At 45.9% G+C, this 19,219-nt stretch overlaps 1 protein-coding gene across 9 annotated transcripts in view; it reads left to right on the top strand.

Moving 5' to 3' along the window:
• The window catches only part of LOC102448049 (ligand of Numb protein X 2-like), a 54,222-nt gene extending 35,240 nt beyond the window's left edge, over window positions 1–18,982 (top strand). For all 9 annotated transcript variants that reach the window (XM_075940864.1, XM_075940861.1, XM_075940859.1 and 6 more), the window contains 4 exons: window positions 10,355–10,529; window positions 10,743–10,965; window positions 16,215–16,373; window positions 18,006–18,982. In XM_075940864.1, coding sequence (XP_075796979.1) covers window positions 10,355–10,529; window positions 10,743–10,965; window positions 16,215–16,373; window positions 18,006–18,141 — 693 coding nt within the window. In that variant the 3' untranslated portion in view covers window positions 18,142–18,982. The remainder of the gene's footprint in view (window positions 1–10,354; window positions 10,530–10,742; window positions 10,966–16,214; window positions 16,374–18,005) is intronic.
• Window positions 18,983–19,219: the final 237 nt, after the last annotated feature.

Here is a 19,219-nt window from a genome sequence, read left to right as displayed (position 1 = left end):
ACCCCGGTGCCCACCATCTCTTGCTTCTCAACACCCCCTGCTGCCAACTTCCTTTTGTCAACCACCTCTGTCTTGTCTGGAGCCTATCCTGCATTTGTTCTCACTACCAGCATTGGTATGCTGTGTCACAGCAACCCCTGACTTAAATTGACAACCTCCCATTTTCCCCAATCCTGCCCCATTACTCCCAGTGCCCCTTGCTCCATAGACTCCATGACTGCCTGTTGTGCCAAACCCTAATCCTGCCCCACTGACCCTGCAACTGCCTGTTCCACAAGCTCTGATGCCCCCTGACCGTACTCAGACACCCTCAGATGTGCTGCCACCAAGACAGAAGCACGAGCTGTGCCACACCTGGCTTCATAACCACTGACCCATTGCAACTCACCCCCTTTTGCCCTTTGACCTCTAACCCATGCTCTCCCTCAGCCCCAGCCTTCCCCCTTAACCCATAGTCCCAACCCAGCCCCTTGCTCCTCAGTGCCTAACACCCTTTGAACCTGTGCCCCTTGCTCTTTGACCCTTCAACCTCTGACCGCTACAGCCGATGCCAATATCTTCTTTCCCGATAACTCCACCATGCCCTCCCCTAACACCCTTTTTCTATTTGACCCCACCCACCTCTGATCGCTGGGGCACGAACAGTCAGTCATGAGGAGGTGTTCCCCCACCCCCAATGAGGAGCCTGTGCTGGCACTTCAGCCTCCTGCCTCCAGCAAAAATGGAGCTAGCTCTGGATTCCTGCAGCATGGGGCAGGGAGAGGGAGTTCTGAGGCTCCATGCCAGATCTGCCCCCTCAGAAAGCACATGTGCTGTTGTGGGAAAGGGAGGAGCAGCTCGCGCTTCCTGAGAAGCGGGATCTGGTGCGAAGCCCTCAGGACTTACCCCTCACACCACAGGAAGGAAGGAAGGCAGCACGGGGAAGGAAGGGAAGACAAGAAAGTGTTGGGGGGAGGAGGGGCTGTTAAGATGGCAGTGCAGGATCCAGAGCGGCTGGATTTTTTAAAAGAGCCGCATATGCGCTTCCTCCAGCACTGCCCACCGATCCTGCCCCAGAGATCCTCATCCCTGGAGACCCCCAGGTACCGGCCGAACTGCCTCTGCCCCCTCTTCCCTGGCCAAACATTCTACCAGCTCCCTGGCCCCAGGCCAGACACTCACCAAGACCCTGCTGCTGTACCCGCTCCCTCCCTTGTGGCCAGACACCTACCCCTAGCTTGCTCCTGTATTCTACTTTCCACCCAGATTCTGCACCTCCCATCTCTGTCCCACGCACAGGCAGCCTTGTCTTGCACATTGGATCCCTCTTTTTTGGCCCCACCTCAAAGTTTAGAGGGGCCCACAAAATCCACTAACCCTGGAACAGCAGAAGAGTTAATCTGGCCTGAGGCCTTAAACTTCAGTCCTGCCTACCCTCCACCCCCCATGGGGCTGGAGTGCCAGGGGAGTGAGGTGTCTCAGGGTCACATCAGTGAACTTGGGGAGGTTTGGAGGAGGAGTTCTTTTGCATCTCACTTGTGTGGTCTCTGACTGATATTTCTGTGGGTCAATGGCCCCTCACCCAAAACATGTTCCATGCCCCTCCCATAAATTAAGACAATGCTGAAACATTTTGTGGTGGACATAATATTTTATTTAAAAATGAAGCCTGGCCAACAAGCCCCCAATTGGGGTCAAGCCCCCATCTGGCTGCAGCATCATAACTCTCCTGCACCTCCCACAGACCCCAACGCTGAGCCCATTATACATCTGAACCCCCTGCCCTGAGCCCCTCATATCCCCAAACTCCTGCACCCCCGCATCCCCAGTCTTCTGCCACAATACTCCTGCACCAACCAACACACTGCAAACTTGTGGAGCCCATCATACACCCAACCTCCCCCCCCCCCCGCCCTGAGCCCCTCATACATCCCAAACCAAACTCCTGCACCCCCACCTCAAGCCTGTGGCTTGCTCAGCACCCCAACCCTCCACCTGACCCTAACATTCTCCTCCCTGAGCTAGCAACCCCTTCTCCATTTCCTCTTGCACCCAAATCCCCTCCCAGAGCTTGCACCTCTCACCCCTTTCCACACCCAAATCCCTCATTCCCACCCCAGAGCCCGCACCTGTCTCAGTCCAGTGAGAGTGAGTAAGGGCTGGGAACTGCAAATGATGGAGAGGAGGGAAATATAGAGGGCAGGGCCTCAAAGAAGGGGTGGGGTCTTGGGGAAGGGATGGGGTAGATCTTGGCTTGTCCTGACTTTTAAAAAGTAATCTTGGGTGTAAAAAAGGTTGGAGTTCACTGCTCTTAAGATATATAGAACGAGAGATGCTAATATTTCATGAAGCTTAGGGCTGAGATTTTCATAAGCACTAATTCTGCACCAGGAAGTGCGCGCCAGGACGCGTTAGTTCAAACCAAACCCCTTCGTTCGAACTAACGCGTCCCGGCACACACTTCCTGGTTCGAATCAGCTGTTGAGTGGAGTAATGCGCCGGTGAGATCATGCTAATGAAGCGCGGGATATTTAAATCCCCGCTTCATTAGCAATTTCGGTCGCCTACATTTGCATCCCTAGCTTGAACTAGGGAGCAAGTGTAGATGTACCCTAAGAGTTTTGCAGCTGACTTTAAGTAGAGAAGTGTTAAGACAATGCTGAGCTGTTTTGAGAAATTGCACCCTTAGATTCTCATTGAAAATAAATAAGCCATTTGAGTCATTATAAACTCTCCTTTCATCCCATGCAGTGATGCTGGATATTTTCAGGAATAAGTTTCTCCTCCTCTTCATACTCTGTACCTTGCATTGCTGATTGCCTTCTTTCTTTCTGGGCCTGAGGGCATAGAGTTATGAATACCTTCGGAATGGAGGTTTTATATAATTATGAACAAAACGTTATGATCTTTCAAATGTTTGCAACTGAACATTCACTTAATACAGGCTTGAAACTTTATGCAGAAGAAAAACACTGCTTTTAGCCATCTTAATTTACAAAATAAGAACATAAGAATGGCTGTACTGAGTCAGACTAAAGGTCCATCTAGCCCAGTAGCCTGTCTGCCGACAGTGGCCAGCGCCAGGTGCCCCGGGGGGTGGACAATGATCAAGCAATTTGTCTCGTGCCATCCATCTCCAGCCTTTGACAAACAGAGGCCAGGGACACCATTCCTACCCCTGGCTAAAAGCCTTTTACGGACCTAAGCTTCATGAAGTTATCTAGCTTCTCTTTAAACTCTGTTATAGTCCTAGCCTTCACAGCCTCCTCTGGCAAGGAGTTCTACAGGTTGACTATGCGCTATGTGAAGAAGAACTTTCTTTTATTACTTTTAAACCTGCTACCCATTAACTTCATTTGGTGTCCTCTAGTTCCTCTCTTATGGGAACTAATAAATAACTTTTTTTTTATTCACCCTCTCCACACCACCCATGATTTTATATACCTATCATATCCCCCCTCAGTCTCCTCTTTTCTAAACTGAAAAGTCCCAGTCGCTTTAGCCTCTCTTCATATGGGACCCGTTCCAAACCCCTAATCATTTTAGTTGCCCTTTTCTGAACCCTTTCTAAGGCCAAAATATCTTTTTTGAGGTGAGGAGACCACATCTTTACACAGTATTCAAGATGTGGGCGTACCATAGTTTTATACAGGGGCAGTAAGATATTCTGTGTCTTATTTTCTATCCCTTTCTTAATTCCTAACACCCTATTTGCCTTTTTGACTGCCGCTGCACACTGTGTGGAAGTTTTCAGATAACTATCCACAATAACTCCAAGATCTCTTTCCTGATTTGTGGTAGCCAAATTAGTCCCCATCATACTGTATGTAGTTGGGGTTATTTTTTCCAACATGCATTCTTTTACACTTGTCCACGTTCCATTTCATTTGCCATTTTGTTGCCCAATCACTCAGTTCGGTGAGATCTTTTTGAAGTTCTTCACAGTCTGCTTCTGTCTTTATCTTAAACAATTTAGTATCATCCGCAAACTTTACCACCTCGCTGCTTACCCCTGTGGTCACCAACTGGTAGCTCGCGATCTACCGGTCGCTCTCAGAGGCTCTCAGAGTAGCTCTTGAGCCCTCTCTGAACTGCACGCATGCACAGTACCTTTACATTAGATTTCCTCATTTGAGGAGCAACTACTCACGGAACAACACCAGCGGTGAGTAGATGCGAGGAATGGTGGGAGGTTGGGAGGGCTGAAAAACCCCAGCCAGCTGGCTGTAGGTTCAGTCTGGAGGAGGCTGCCCCGCGCTCCAGCTGATCGGCGGCTTCCCTTGTGCACCAGTCCACGTAGAACGTGGTGCACCCGGGCTGAGCGCCATGGCCAGCTGGCCGGGCAGCCGCTTCTGTTCCCGCCCATCCGGCTGCCTTGCGCTCAACCCGGGAAGCTTGCTCCAGCACAGCTGGAGCTAGGTGCAGCCTCCCTGGGCTGCCCGGCCAGCTGGCCCTGGCGCTCAGCCAGGGTGCACCACGCTCCACGTGGGCTGGTGCACAAGGGAAGCCGCCGATCAGCTGGAGCGCGGGGCAGCCTCCTCCGGACTGAACCCACAGCCAGCTGGCCAGGCAGCTTCCCCTGTACACCAGCCCTTGTGGAGCGTGGTGCACCCTGGTTGAGCGCCCTGGGTAGCTGCTTCTGTTCCCTGCGCTCAGCCCAGGGAGGCTGCACCTAGCTCCAGCTGTGCTGGAGCAAGCTTCCTGGGCTGAGCGCAGGACAGCTGGCAGGCGGGAACAGAAGCGGCTGCCCGGCCAGCTGGCCATGGCGCTCAGCCCGGGTGCATCATGCTCCACATGGGCTGGTGCACAACGGAAGCCACCGATCAGCTGGAGTGCGAGGCAGCCTCCTCCTCCAGCTGGCCGGACAGCACTCTTCAGCTGGCACCCCACTCCCCAGCCACAGAACGCTGTCCCCACTCCTGTCCCCACTCCCCGAACTCTGTCCCCACTCCCTCGTCCCCACTCCCCGAACTTTGTCCGCACTGGCGCTCTGTCCCCTGCTGCAAAACCCTGTCCTCTGCCCTCCCAGCACCCTGCTCTCTCTCCCCTGCCCCTAGCCGCAGAACTCTGTCCCCACAAAATGTATAATTATAAATGCTTCATTTTCGATTTAAATAGCATGAATAAAAAACAGACCATTTATTTCATAACTATTAACACCTGATTTTAATTTTATGTATCGCATAATTTAAAAATAAACTGTTTATCAGAGTGTGTAAGTAAGGGCTGAGGATAGCAACTGATGGACAGGAGGAGAATAGAGAGGGCGGGGCTTCAAGGAAGGGGAGGGGCGGTAGTTCTTTGCCTGTACTGAGATTTAAAAAGTGAACTTGGGTGTAAAAAGGTTGGAGACCACTGGCTTACCCCTTTCTCCAGATCATTTATGAATAAGTTGAACAGGATTGGTCCTAGGACTGACCCTTGGGGGACACCACTAGTTACCCCTCTCCATTCTGAAAATTTACCATTTATTCCTACCCTTTGTTTCCTGTCTTTTAACCAGTTCTCAGTCCATGAAAGGACCTTCCCTCTTATCCCATGACAATGTAATTTACACAAGAGCCTTTGGTGAGGGACCTTGTCAAAGGCTTTCTGAAAATCTAAGTATACTATATCTACTGGATCCCCCTTGTCTTCATGTTTGTTAATCCCTTCAAAGAACTCTAAGGCTATGTCTACACTGGCGGGTTCTTGCGCCGAAATATGCAAATGAGGTTAAGCGTGGACTATCGCCAAGCCTTATTTGCATATCTAATGAGCCGCCATTTTGCAGAAGAGGCTCTTGTGCCTGAAGGAGCGTCTACACTGCCCCTTGCGCAAGAAAAACCCCCTTGCGCAATGCTGCCACGCTGATTATTTTCAGGAATAACGGCATTGCGCAAGAGGGTTTTTCTTGCGCCAGAAGAGGCAGTGTAGACAGCTCCTTCTGGTGCAAGAGCCTCTTCTGCAAAAATGGCAGCTCATTAGATATGCAAATGAGGCTTGGCGATATTCCACGCTTAGCCTCATTTGCATATTTCTGGCGCAAGAACCCGCCAGTGTAGACATAGCCTACTAGATTAGTAAGACATGATTTCCCTTTACAGAAACCATGTTGACTTTTGTCCAACAAATTATGTTCTTCTACATGCCTGACAATTTTATTTTTTACTATTTAAATGAAACAAGCACAGAAACAGTTTCCTTACCGCGTTAAATCTTTTTTTTTATCCCTCCCAATCCTGGGCCCCTTCCCACACTCTGAACCCCTTGGCACCACCCCAGTTTATCCATGTGAAGAATGAATTTTGTTATATGCACCATTATGGAAGTGATGTGTTGCAACACATCACCTCCATATTGGTGCACATAACAAAATTCATTCCACACGTGGATATAAAAAAATAGAGAGTACACTGTACTGTACTGCTTTTTTGTCTTTGCTGCTTCCTGATTATTTAGTTCCGGTTCCAAAAGAGATGTATAGTTGACCAGTTCATAACTCTTGAGTTTCTACTGTATACTGGGCTTATTAAAACAGAAATAGGGAATGTGATCATTCTAAACAGGGATATGGTAGTAACAAGCTCTGATCTAAAACATGTATGAGATTGGATAGCTCAGCCTTTGTAAATAGATTTGGAAATGCCTTTTTACTCTGTGTCACTGGTTCACATCCATCTCAACAGAATTTCAAAAGATAAAAAGTTGGTAACACCTGTTCTTTTTTGAGGAATGTCCCTGTGGGTGTTTCTGCACCTCTGCGCTTATAATCACAACTTCTTAGCAGCAATACCTTGGGTGCCAACATGCACGCGTGGTGCTGCTCACACTGCTAGTGAGCATGCCACTGCACATGCATAGTCAACCATCTCCAGTTCCTTCTCAGCTGCCTCAGGCTTGGTCAGAACCCAGCAGGGCTCCAGTTCTTTATACAAATAAGATTGCTGTTAGAGTAATTCTTCCTAATTAGCCCTTTGTATAATTTCGGTGCCTTCCTTCCTATTTTCTTAAAAGTTGTTGTTTGTTTTTTTAACTCCCTGTTTTCTCAGTTTGTTGTTACTTATGCCAGACTCATCTGGATTTAAGAGATGCCTTACTTGCAGGCTGTTCATCCCTATGTTCGATAGGCATGCTCAGTGCATCAGTTGTCTGGGGCAGGATCATTCCCCACAAAAATGCCATCGTTGTAAGAAGCTCTCCTCCAGGTCCCTAAAGGACAGACACTTGGAGCTCAAACTTCTCATGATGGAGAAGACAGGCCAGTGTCTGAACCAGTATTGCAAGCCTCTCCACCGCAAAATGTCTCCTACAGCAGTTTTGGACCAAGGGACAATGGTATTGCAAGAGCCTCCAGCCAAGAAGATGTCAGAGGAAGCATACGTCCTCTCCTACCACTGGAAGGCTACAAGAAAGGTATCCCTTCAACAGAAGTCATCCTTGGTACTGATGGCACAGGCTTCAGGAGATGGGCAGCTTCTGGGCGTGGATAAGTCCAAGGTTGTGGTGCTAGTCAAGGAAGCACATCCTGCGGTTTCAGCTTCAAAACCTAAAAAGACTGCCTTTGCTCCATTGGTACCATAGCATTGGCACCGGAACTAAGGGCCACTTAGATTCTTCGGTACAGACCCCAATCTAAGACAGCACCGGGGCTACATACTGAGACATCTCTGGTACCACTGACAATGACAGCTCGGGCGGATAATGCCTCCATACCCACACCACACATACCGAGATGACAGCACTGTTGGTACCGTTATTCCCACAACTGTGCTCCTTGACTATGCAGCAAGAGCTGGCGATTGCATCAGTAACAGGACGCCCTCTTCAGCGCTGACACCACTCCTACGTTTGAGGGACCAAGCAGGCCTGCCACCCTTTTCTAGTGAGGATGAAGATGATGAAGAGATTTCCTTCTCTCCATGCCACTCTTCTCCCAAACTGTTCTCTCAACTTCAACAACAGCAACAAAACCAAGGATAGATGTGGCAGCCCTTTTCCTGGTTCTTGCCCATACCTTTTCCCCGGTCTTGTCAAGGATGGGATCCTTGGGCCCCTTTTAGAGCCCAGATGGCAGTATCTCAAGCTGCAGCACAGCACAAACTACAGCCAGTGGCTCCAAACCTCCAGTATCAAGGAGGTCTGACATAGAAGATATGGAGAAGATCCAAGAACAGGATACTCTTCCCTCAGCTTGCCTGTTTTCATCCTCTCCTGACAAGTCAATCATGCCCCCAACATCACCATCTGGGAATGACTTCTTCAGGTCCTTCCAGGACTTATTCAGAAGGGTTATGGATTCACTGGACAGCTTCCTAGTGGAAGTTCTTAAAGTCAAGCATAAACTCACAGATAACCTTCATGCCTCCACCTTATCCAAGACAGCCCTCCCCATAAATGAGGCCATCTGGGACCCAGCTAGGATCATCTGGCAGACTCCACTTTCCCATCCTTTATATGTCTGTAACGCAATTGCCTTCTACCTAGAAAGATCAAAGCAATTTAGACGTTCTCCTAGACTGTTTCTATCCATAGCACAGGCATGGGAAAAATATGGCCTATGGGCCGAATCTGGCCCACCTAGCCACTGGCTCTCTTGCTTGCCCTGCAGCCCTCCACACCACTCTCTTTAAAAACTGTGAGCCCAGAGGAGAAGGGGGAAGGCTTCAGGTGTAACTCCTGCCCCCAGCACAATTCCATTGACCAGCTTTCTGGCCAATGGGAGCTGCCTGTTTGACTAACGGGAAGCATACGAAACAACACACCTCCCTCCCTTCCAACTCAGTTATTATACACACACACAGCTGTGGAGTTGTGGGGCAGACAGGCAGGCTGAGAAACTTTTAAAACTCTGCAAGCATTTAGCTCTGCAGGCAGGTAGGCTGATAGGGCTGCTGGCTGGTAAGTCTCCTGGCCAGAGCCTGCCTCTGGCACCCCAGCCCCTTTCTTCCTGAGCCCTCTGTCCCGTCTCTCCACATGCTCAAACCTTCTGCCCCCCTGCTGCACCCATACACCTCCTCCCAGATCTGGCACCTCAATCTCCTGCCCCAGATCACAATTCTCTCCTACCTTAGGTTACAACACAAACTCCTGCACTCCAGTCCCCTGCCTTAGGTTACAACTGCATCCTTCACCCAAACTCGTTCCCAGACCCCACTGTTCCTCCTGCACCACAATCCCTTACCCCAAGCTTCCTTCTGCACCCAACCTCCATCCCAGACCCCCCGCACCTCCTCCATGAATATCATGGAAGAGTGCGGCCCTTGACTACTTTCCAGAATCTTGGAATGGCCTCCCGTCAAAAATTATTGCTCACCCCTGCCATAGCAGATCGCTCCAAAGGTGAAGCCATTTCCAAACGACTTTCTAAATGGATAGTCAGTTGCATCAAGATGTGTTTCTCAATCAACAAAGTACCGCTCCCAGATCAAATCCACCAGCTCACTCCACCAGAGCAATAGCTATCTCTACAGCTTTCCTGCAGAATGTCCCTAACACTGACATTCGTAGGGCCGCAACGCGAGCTTCAGTACATACTTTCACAAAACACGATGCCATAGATAGGTTTGCCTCTCAACACACTAAATTTGTAGTGGCAGTTCTATCTGCCATTCACAATACAGATCTGAAGCCCCTCCTTCCAAATTCTCACGAGTACTGCTCCATAGTCACCAACAGTGGCGCACCCACAGGGACACTCCTCAAAGAAGGAAAAAAAGAGGTTACTCACCTTGTGCAGTAACTGGTGTTCTTTGAGATGCATGTCTCTATGGGTACTCCATGGCCCTCCCTTCCCCCCTCTGCTTTGCAGTCTTAACGTCTCTCTGCAGTAGAGAAGGAACGGGGGACTGTTGATGTCACATGCGTGCTTTGGCACGCTCGCTATGGCACGAGTGGCACCACACATGCATATCTGCACCCAGGGTACTGCTGCTAAAAAATTATTATAAGCACAGGGGCATCGAGACACCTACAATGGAGCACCCACAGGGACACCCATCTCGAAGAACACCAGTGCACAAGGTGAGTAACCTCTTTTATATGTTTGACCTGTGTGAAATGAGTGTGTAGTTTCTTCACCAGGAAGAGGAAAGAAACTCATCATATGAAGCCTCAATACAGAAAAAGGATTAGATGGACATGTAGACAGACAGATACCTCAGATACCTGGCAGCAACCCCTCTGAGTCAAGTTTGAATTGCCTTCAGAATATGGTTTATCACTTCCGCTGCCTTTGCTATTTGAGGCTGAACAAACAGCTTCACTCTTCAGATGCTGTTAATGTGCTATCTTTCACCAGCAGTGAAATTATAGAGTTCTGTCTTCTACCCTAATTATGGACTTTCTAAATTCTGTTGTGTTAGTAATCCATATAATCATTGCCATTTCTTTGTAGGATCTACCTCAGGGATATCTCAGCCAGGAAAAGACAGTTGCAATAAAAAAGGACCTAAAGGAATCTTTGGGAATAACTATTGGAGGTGGAAGGGACAATAAAAACAAACTTCCTATTTATGTTACTAGCGTGCAACCTATTGGATGCCTCTTCAGGGATGGCAGGATCAAGAGAGGTAAGGCAGCTTTCCAGACCCAGTTTCTCTTTTTATAATTTCATGAATGAACTCAGTGAATGGTTTTAGTGGTTTTGTAAGTGAAAGTTGGCATTAAACATTAATGAAGTTTGAAGCACTAAGTCCTGGGTGACACCCCAAGGTCAGAAGTTGTCTGTTACAAAAGGATAAATCTCTGTGGCCATGATAATTTTTTTTTTATATAATCTGCAGGAGATGTGCTTTTGAGTATAAATGGCATCGATTTGACTCAACTAAACTACTATGAAGCTGTTTCAGCTCTGAAATCCAATGCAGCTTCCCACACTGTAGTCTTGAAAGCCTTGGAAATCCTTTTACCAGAGAGGGTACCAGAATCCACAGACCCACTCTCAGATATCAGGGAACATGGATTCAGTTGGTCACCCCTTTGGATCACATGGCTTGGATTACCTAGGTAAGTTTGTTTGGTCAATTTTCTATCCTTAGTATTGCTAGGGATTCAGGTTTTCTACCTTATCTGACATTTAAGCAAAATGAATCACTGGCTGACCCTGAACCAAGTCAAATTTGGTGACAAGCCCTTTTAACAAAAGTAAAATAGACCATAAGTTGTCAGTATGTTCTCAGTAAAACAAATAAATTAATAAACTTGCATTGCTCTTCAGTATTTCTGAACCTCACCTCTTTTCAATATGGTCAGACTTTAGGTATCTGACAGTTCACTGAACATTTTCTCACATTGAATATGTCACAGAAGTTGAGAACAAAAGCAAGAATGTATTTATTTGAGGGGGAGGAGGAGAGAAGGTGTTTTATTACACAGCTTGCATTTGAATTGTGACACATGCACTGCAAACAATCCTCCCTAAAGCATCATGTTCTATGCTACTTAACAGAAGTCAGGACTACTGCCTTTTAGCAACTAATCTCATTGCTTTGCTTCAAAGCAAGCAAAGTCTTAACCTCATCTCAGCTGTGTAATTTTTAATCCTAGGAAAAGAATGCCAAATTCTGAATTTCCTTGCTACAATACATTAGAAGGTAGACTTTACTATATGTTGCTAGTACCAACAGTAGTGGGAATTGTGTTGCTACTGTATTCCATGTGGCAGAGCATTTTTAAGGTTTGAACATTTCAGCTTTTCATTTCTGGAAAGAGATAGCAGATGCTCCTCTTTACTGGTCTCGGTTAAAGGACAATTTGGAGTGAGTTCCATCCTGAGAAGAGATGTAGGCTATGGCTTGAGTGACTAGACAGGGAGATTACATGAGGTTCAGGTTAAACAAAAGCTTTGCTAAGGGTTTGGATTTATTTACAGGCTTTTCTCGTGTGACCAAAGGAATCAAATTGGCAAAGCCTGTGGCTACCTTCCCATGTGCAGTTTATCAGTTTGTAACCCCCAAACAACAAACCTCAGAGGGCAGCTCTTATGTCTCTAGAGAACTATGTCTCTGGGCTTCTTGCACATAGAATCTTGGCCTGTCTCTTGAAAGTAACCTAAAGTTCTGAGACTAGCTAGTCTCAGCTGTACCTGATTAACTCATGTTGATGTAGGAAGCTGGGATTCAACCCCTAAATCTCTATGCCATTTAGTGCACTTAGGGTTTCCTTATAGGGGTCACTCTTGGGCAGGTGTATTGTGACTACAGAGCAAAAGTTTTTTACATCTCATCACAAATGCTGGGGAAGGTGAAGAGTGTTCTTTCTAAAGATTTCCTAGTTGTACAGACTCTGCTTTCCAAAATTCCATTTTGATTATGTCAGCCTCCTAGGGTACTAGTCATCTGCTTTTGTTTTAAGTATAGGCCTCAGAGCTAGTATCCACGAAGTACCTTGCTTGACACATATTCAATGTTTGGTTTCACTTACCCTAATTGGCTGAGATCTTGAGCCAAGTTATGATTAAATTCGCCAACTTTAAGATCATAAAGTTGTGTTCTCATTTTAAAAAGTAGTGATGGCTGTATACATCCTCACAGGACCCTATGCAGCATTTCCCACTGACATGAAAAGCCATGATGTCAGAAGTACCCTTCCAGCACTGAAGCAGTGGCTGGAGAGTAATCAGATTCTATAATCTGGACAAACTAGAGAAATGGTCTGAGGTAAACAGGATGAAGTTTAATAAGGACAAATGCAAAGTACTTCACTTAGGAAGGAACAATCAGTTTCACACATACAGAATGGGAAGTGATTGTCTAGGAAGGGGTACTGCAGAAAGGGATTTAGGGATAATAGTGGATGACAAAGTAAATACAGGCAGTCCCCAGCAGACCACAGGCACCCAGACTGAAGCCGCAGCCGTGGCGGGGTCCCTCGCCTCTGAGGCTTTGCCAGAGCAAAGCCTCAGAGGCGCGGCACCCCGCTGCGCTCCCCGTGTCCCTGGTCTGCTGGGGGGGGGGCGCAGCTAGTGTGCTCCCCCCCCCCCCAGCAGACCAGGCTTTTGTTTTGGACTCTGGGGCAGAGCAGCTGGGGCGCTGCCGATTGATCCTGCAGCGCCCGTGGGCACTACTGGACCAACCCGGCAGCACCCCAGCTGCTCTGCCCCAGGTCCTGATTCAGCCGCTGCTGGTCAGTTTCAGCAGCGGCTGAATCAGGACGTCTGGGGCAGAGCAGATGGGGTGCTGCTGGGTTGGTCCAGTAGCACCCCAGCTGCTCTGCCCCAGGCGTCCCCAAGTCAGCTTCTGCTGAAACTGACCAGCGCTGACTACAGGAAGCCCGAGGCAGAGTTGCTCTGCCCCGGGCTTCCTGGAATCAGCTGCTGATCAGTTTCAGCAGCAGCTGACTTGGGGACGCCTGGGGTTCTTAAGTTGATTCTGTATGTAAGTCAGAACTGGCGGTCAGTTTCAGCAGTGTCTGAATCTGGACGCCAGTTCTGACTTACATACAGATTCAACTTAAGAACAAACCTACAGTCCCTATCTTGTACGTAACCCGGGGACTGCCTGTATGAGTGAACAGTGTGACACTGTTGCAAAAAAAGCAAACATGATTCTGGGATGCATTAACGGGAGTGTTGTGAGCAGGACACGAGAAGTCATTCTTCTGCTCTACTCTGCGCTGATTAGGCCTCAATTGGAGTATTGTGTCCAGTTCAGGGCACCACATTTGAAGAAAGATGTGGAGAAAATGGAGAGGGTCCAGAGAAGAGCAACAAGAATTATTAAAAGGTCTAGAAAACATGAGCTATGAGGGAAGACTGAAAGAATTGGGCTTGTTTAGTTTGTAAAGAATAAAGACTGAGAGGGGACATGATAGCAGTTTTCAAGTATCTAAAAGGGTGTCACAAGGAGGAGGTAGAAAAATTGTTCTCCTTGGCCTCTGAGGATAGAACAAGAAGCAATGGGATTAAATTGCAGCAAGGGATGTTTAGGTTGGCCATCAGGAAAAACTTCCTGTCAGGGTGGTCAAATATTGGAATAAATTGCCTAGGGTAGGTTGTGGAATCTCCATCACTGGAGATATTTAAGAGCAGGTTAGACAGACACATATCAGGGGTGATCTAGACAGTGGTTGGTCCTGCTGTGAGGGCAGGGGATTGGACTCAATGTTCTCTCGAGTTCCCTTCCATTTCTAGTGTGTTATGAGTCTGTTGCTCTGAACTGAATTCTGGCATCTTCTGAATACAGAATATTACACAACAGACTGCAGACATGCTTTCAGGGGGTGAAGTTTTTAGGATATGGTCTGAGGGGCACGTGGCGGGTATGTTTCATTTTGTGGTCTGCCAATGTTTACATAATTTGTTCCAAACAATATATATGATGGTAATTCATTCCTTGAGGTTCCTTACTAATTTCCCCAGTTGCCCAAAGTGGTGGTTAATAATGACTAGTTGGCTGTGTGTTTTATAATTTTACTAAACCACTGAGGAAAAACAAACTTATTGCAGATCAATGCTGAGTTTCTCATTGCCCTCTTCAGCTAAATGTAGGTGTTCAGGCTTTTTGCCATGCTGACTTTTATACACTGCTCAGTTTGGTTTGGTTTTTAGTTTTTAACTTCTTCTAGGAAATGTTTGAGCCATCACTATATGTAGCCTTTTTGAAACAGTCCCTGAGAGCTGTGTTTTGAAACGCAGTGTGAAAATCAGAAGCTTACTACTAGAACACGGTCTGTTCCTCCTCCTCCCCCCAGTAAATATTTAATCCAGAAGATAGCTCTTGTTTTGTTGAAGAAAGCTAAATATTTGTTGTTAGAGTAGTTTGGTAGTGGAAGAGCAGAGTACGAAGAAGGAATGCTGGAAGCCTTACTGGCATATTCAGTCCTAATAATAAAAGATGAGGATAAGAAAAGACCTCAGGTCAGCTTATCCAGTCCCCTGCTCCAAGCAAGACCAACTCTAACTTTCAACACTTCTGTCCACAGTGCTTACAGTTTCCACTCTGTTACATTTGCACTTGTGGCTTATTGTTTGTGTCAAATGTAGTTTGTTGGCTAGCTCATTTTGGTTGTATTCTACACCTTTGTATTTGTCCTGTGCTGACATTGCCACACTGCATTGCCAGAAGGGTAGCCTTTTCTATGACAGGGCTCTGTCTTGTCTCCAGTAAGCTGCCTGGGTGGAAGTTAGAGTAGGAAATATCCCAGGTGTCCTAACTAGTCTTCTCCTCACAATAACAGATTCTTTCTGATGTTCAAAGCTGTGTATGAGCTATTAAAAACACAAGAATTACTCTACAGGACCAGATGGATGGCCATCTGGTCTATTGCCTAGCTTTTTATGGCTGACAGTAGCCAGTATCAGATGCTGCAGATGGGGATGTAAGACACCAACACTGCATCATTGGACTAGTTTTACCCTACCAAGCAGTTAATAGATGGCTTATGTTCTGAAGCAGAAGGTTTGCTATCCCGTGTTGATTGTTATCCCCTCTTAACATAACTGGGGGCATTTTTATTGTCCATATAAATGTCTAAACCTTCTTCATTCTTTGCCTCTGTGGTAATGAGTGCCAGAGTTAATTACATGCCTTCTGATTATTGTTGAGTGCTGATTTATGGCTGCTATGTTTGCTCTCCCAGTATTGGTGCACTCCATCCACTCCTTTTGGATATCTAGTATAGGTCACTGGACTCTCCCTTGCTGTTAAGAGCAGTATACTCCAGGAGCAAATGCTACTAGTTTTGTGTCATCTTTTGAAGAAGTCTGGCAAGCAGACCTAGTCTTGGGATATGATATTACATCAAACATTAGAAACTGAGCAGGTATACTCCAAAATGTGATAAGTCCTGCATGAAAAACCCTTCACAAACAAACTCTGATACGATTGTTTGGATCATTTAATAGAAGAAAGGTTGCTTTGCCTAACCACCGTAATGTTTGCTTTCCATCTGTGATCTCTGGCTGCTAAATGCAGCTGTTGTACTAAGTCCCCACAATACATGTTTGAAACCAGAAACTTGACTGCAGGTTAATTATAAGAGCCCAGCAATACTTCTTGCAATTACTTTTTGTATTAAAAAAAAATTCTGTAAGGTGTAACCCCTTAATAACCTTGACTGCAGTCTACTTATGCTTGTGGTGGGATAAGACTTTGTCCCCTGATGGATGCAGGTAGTATAGCAAAAGTTACAAGTTATCTGAGACCTCCCACATCACAAGGAACAATGAAGATTTTTAAACAAGCAATTCTAGGTGGAAAATAAGTGCTTAAGAACAAATCATGTGTGCCACTTCTGTGACAGTGCTTGTTTTCCAGTTACCTCCACTGCTGTCAAGATATTGTCCTTCATAAAACTAACTCAGAAAGCTGGGGATTCAGCATTGTTGGAGGCTTTGAAGAAGGCAAAGGAAACCAGCCATTTTTCATTAAAACTATAGTGCCTGGAACACCTGCCTTCCGTGATAGAAGACTAAAGTATGTATAATGTTTCTTTCATTATTTATATCCATTCCAGAAGTACTGAGTTTAAATGTAGTCTGTGTAATTTTATTGAGCTTTTTTTTAACTAGCCTGACTGAAGTTTAGTGATTTAGCCAAGTTCCTTTTCATCCCAGCTCTTACCAATGACCACACAACCAGTTGTCTTTATTTCTACAATTAGGATAGAAGAGTAAGCTTACAAGCAGGGCTTGACAAAGTATTGAATCTACTCACCCGTGGCGAGTAGATTTCAGCCAGGTGCCCCGTTCATTTGCAGCGCGCACACGCGCAATGCGGGTCTTGCATGTGCGCAGTGCAGGGCTGGCAAGCAGCTTTTGCTGCCGTTCGTCAAGCCCTGCTTACAAGTGATTTATAAGTGAGTTAATACTTTTTTCTCCATCTCTGTGAAGGGTGTAATAACCAAATGGAAAAGGAATTAATTTACTACAAGAGGCAATTATGGTATAACTAACATTAACTGGATGAAATTAAGGGGATATTTAAGATTAATATCAGGAGAAACTTCTGGACAATGAGCCTTATTAAGTTGTGAATAATCTCTCAAGGGCCTGGTATTTAAACATCCCTGTTGATTGGGGTGTTTAAAACTAATGTGGTTGGCGCATTAGGAAAACTACTGGCTCTGAAACAGGCTGCATGGCTTAATCTCTCCCTTCTTTAACTTCTATAGTTGCCTTTCCCTGGGAAACTCCCTTTACAGTATCTTCCTCTCTAGTTAGGAACATATACTGCTTGCTGGCTCCTTCCAGAGAAGATGTCAGTGTTGCCCTTTTAGCTCCTCTGCCAGAGATACTGTCAGAGCAGAGATCTCGCACCATTCTAGAGGGGACTGTGTTTGTGAATGGTACAGACACTAATCCAACTAAGGACTTTTCAGTTATTTGGCAGTTATGTTCTGATATTAAATTAGTGTCTTGTCAACGGGACCTACCATTCTCTGGATATCATCTCTTCTTTCTTAGCATTAATTTTACTGATCTGTTTCCAAGGCAGCTGTTTTAACTAGGGGTTGTCATCCTGACTGATTTGTAAACTGTTAGTAGGACCTTTTATGAGGTAGTTTGGATGTGTCCTCCAGTATCTGCCTGTAAAGCAAATTCAAACTGCCAGCATGACCACACTCTCTATGAAGCACATGAGCACTTCCCCATCAGCTATTTACTAAACAAGCAGCTGCAGCAGGGACCTTTGGACAGATTATACCATCCATGCCCATCTCTGCCTTTTACAGTTTTCCTCTCTAGATTGTCTTCCTCTGGGCTGACAGACTCTTTTCTTGAACTCTAACCACCCTTCCCTCATTCACTTGACTTAAGCCTCTTCTCCTGTCCCCTCTGGCTTCCTAGATCTGTTACACTAATCCCCTCCCAACCTCTCCACCGCAAAGGATGGCACTAACATGAGCTTTGCAAGCCATCCTTGCCCTTACACCTCCCCCCTTTGTGTCCCATTGATCTGGATTGTAAACGCTGAAGTACTGTCTCGTGTTTGTATGTTGCCTTGCATAATGGGACCTTGATCATTCAGGGTCACTATGTGTCTCTGTAAGACTGATAATGGGAGTTTGGGTTGTATCCTGACAACAGTTTCCTCTTCCTTTATTAGGTGCGGAGATGAAATAGTGGCAGTGAATGGAGTAACTGCTGTAGGAATGAGCAACTCTGAGCTAATTCCCATGCTGAAAGAACAGAAGAACAAAGTTACTCTTACAGTGGTGTCTTGGCCTGGAAGTCTTGTGTAAACATCAAAGCCAAATCTATGTTTACTTGATTTATGAGCCTCTGAGAGACCCAATGCACATTAGATTGATGGGATAGCTATAGATGTGGCAGGTATAGTAAGGAAATCCTGGACTCTTGGTGGATGATGAGCACTGTATAGTTGGCTTTCACTTCCTATTTGAAGAAAACATTTCCAGAACTCGCTGAAGGCAAATAGAACTTGTTGATAGAGCTAAATTTTAGATCAACATTGTAGCAAACTGGAGCAATTCTTTCACTAGCTTCATCATAAAGAGTTTTAAACAGTTGTGGGGACAATTATTTTTCCAGTGGTCCTGTATGAATCATGCATCTCTACTTTGAGCCAGTCTCTTCTTTTCCTGTGAGTCCTATTTCAGTCCTGCCCTAACCACTCATTGTAATTGAAACCTATCTAATCTCGTAAAATAAGAGCAAAGTTTCATAAACTGGTCAAGAGTCTCTGCCTGGCTGGTGTTTCTTGGATTTGTCATTTTGTATTTTTTTTTTTTTTAAACACACCACTAACAAAACTAAATACCTAGATGGAAAAAATGTTTCATTACTAATGGTGTTCATGCTTCTAGCCAATTAAAAATCCCTGTTCACACTAAAGCATTGTTAGCTAGTGCAGAAATCCTTACTTCTAATGCAGGTTAAATGAATTGGTAGGGATAAAGTTTAAAACCCACCATTCTCAGCTCTATTCTCCTTGCCTTGTAACTTTCCTAAAACCATTTTTTACCATGTAGAAATGGGCTGTGAACATAACAGGCCCACCTATTCCCAAAAAACGACTATTCCAGGGAAGTAACCTCATTGCTTTTATGCATAGTTTGCTGGTAGTCTGAAAGCCATAGCTTTCGCCTCTTCTGTTTACCATTTTTCCCTCCCACCCAGCAGAATGGGGGTAGAATGATATGGCCACATTATACTACCCTCAGCCACTGTGAAATTAACTGCTACTAAAAGGACAGTATCCACTTTGGTTTGTCATCTTTGAGTAGTATAGTTAAGCTTGACAAAACTACTTTTTTCATAATTTCAACAGGTAAGATGTTTAAGAATTTTTTTAATCCT

This window comes from Pelodiscus sinensis, chromosome 13 (genome assembly GCF_049634645.1).
Source record: "Pelodiscus sinensis isolate JC-2024 chromosome 13, ASM4963464v1, whole genome shotgun sequence".
Taxonomy (NCBI): Eukaryota; Metazoa; Chordata; order Testudines; family Trionychidae; genus Pelodiscus; species Pelodiscus sinensis.
Note: the sequence above shows the minus strand (reverse complement) of the source record. Positions and strands in the feature narration are given on the sequence as shown.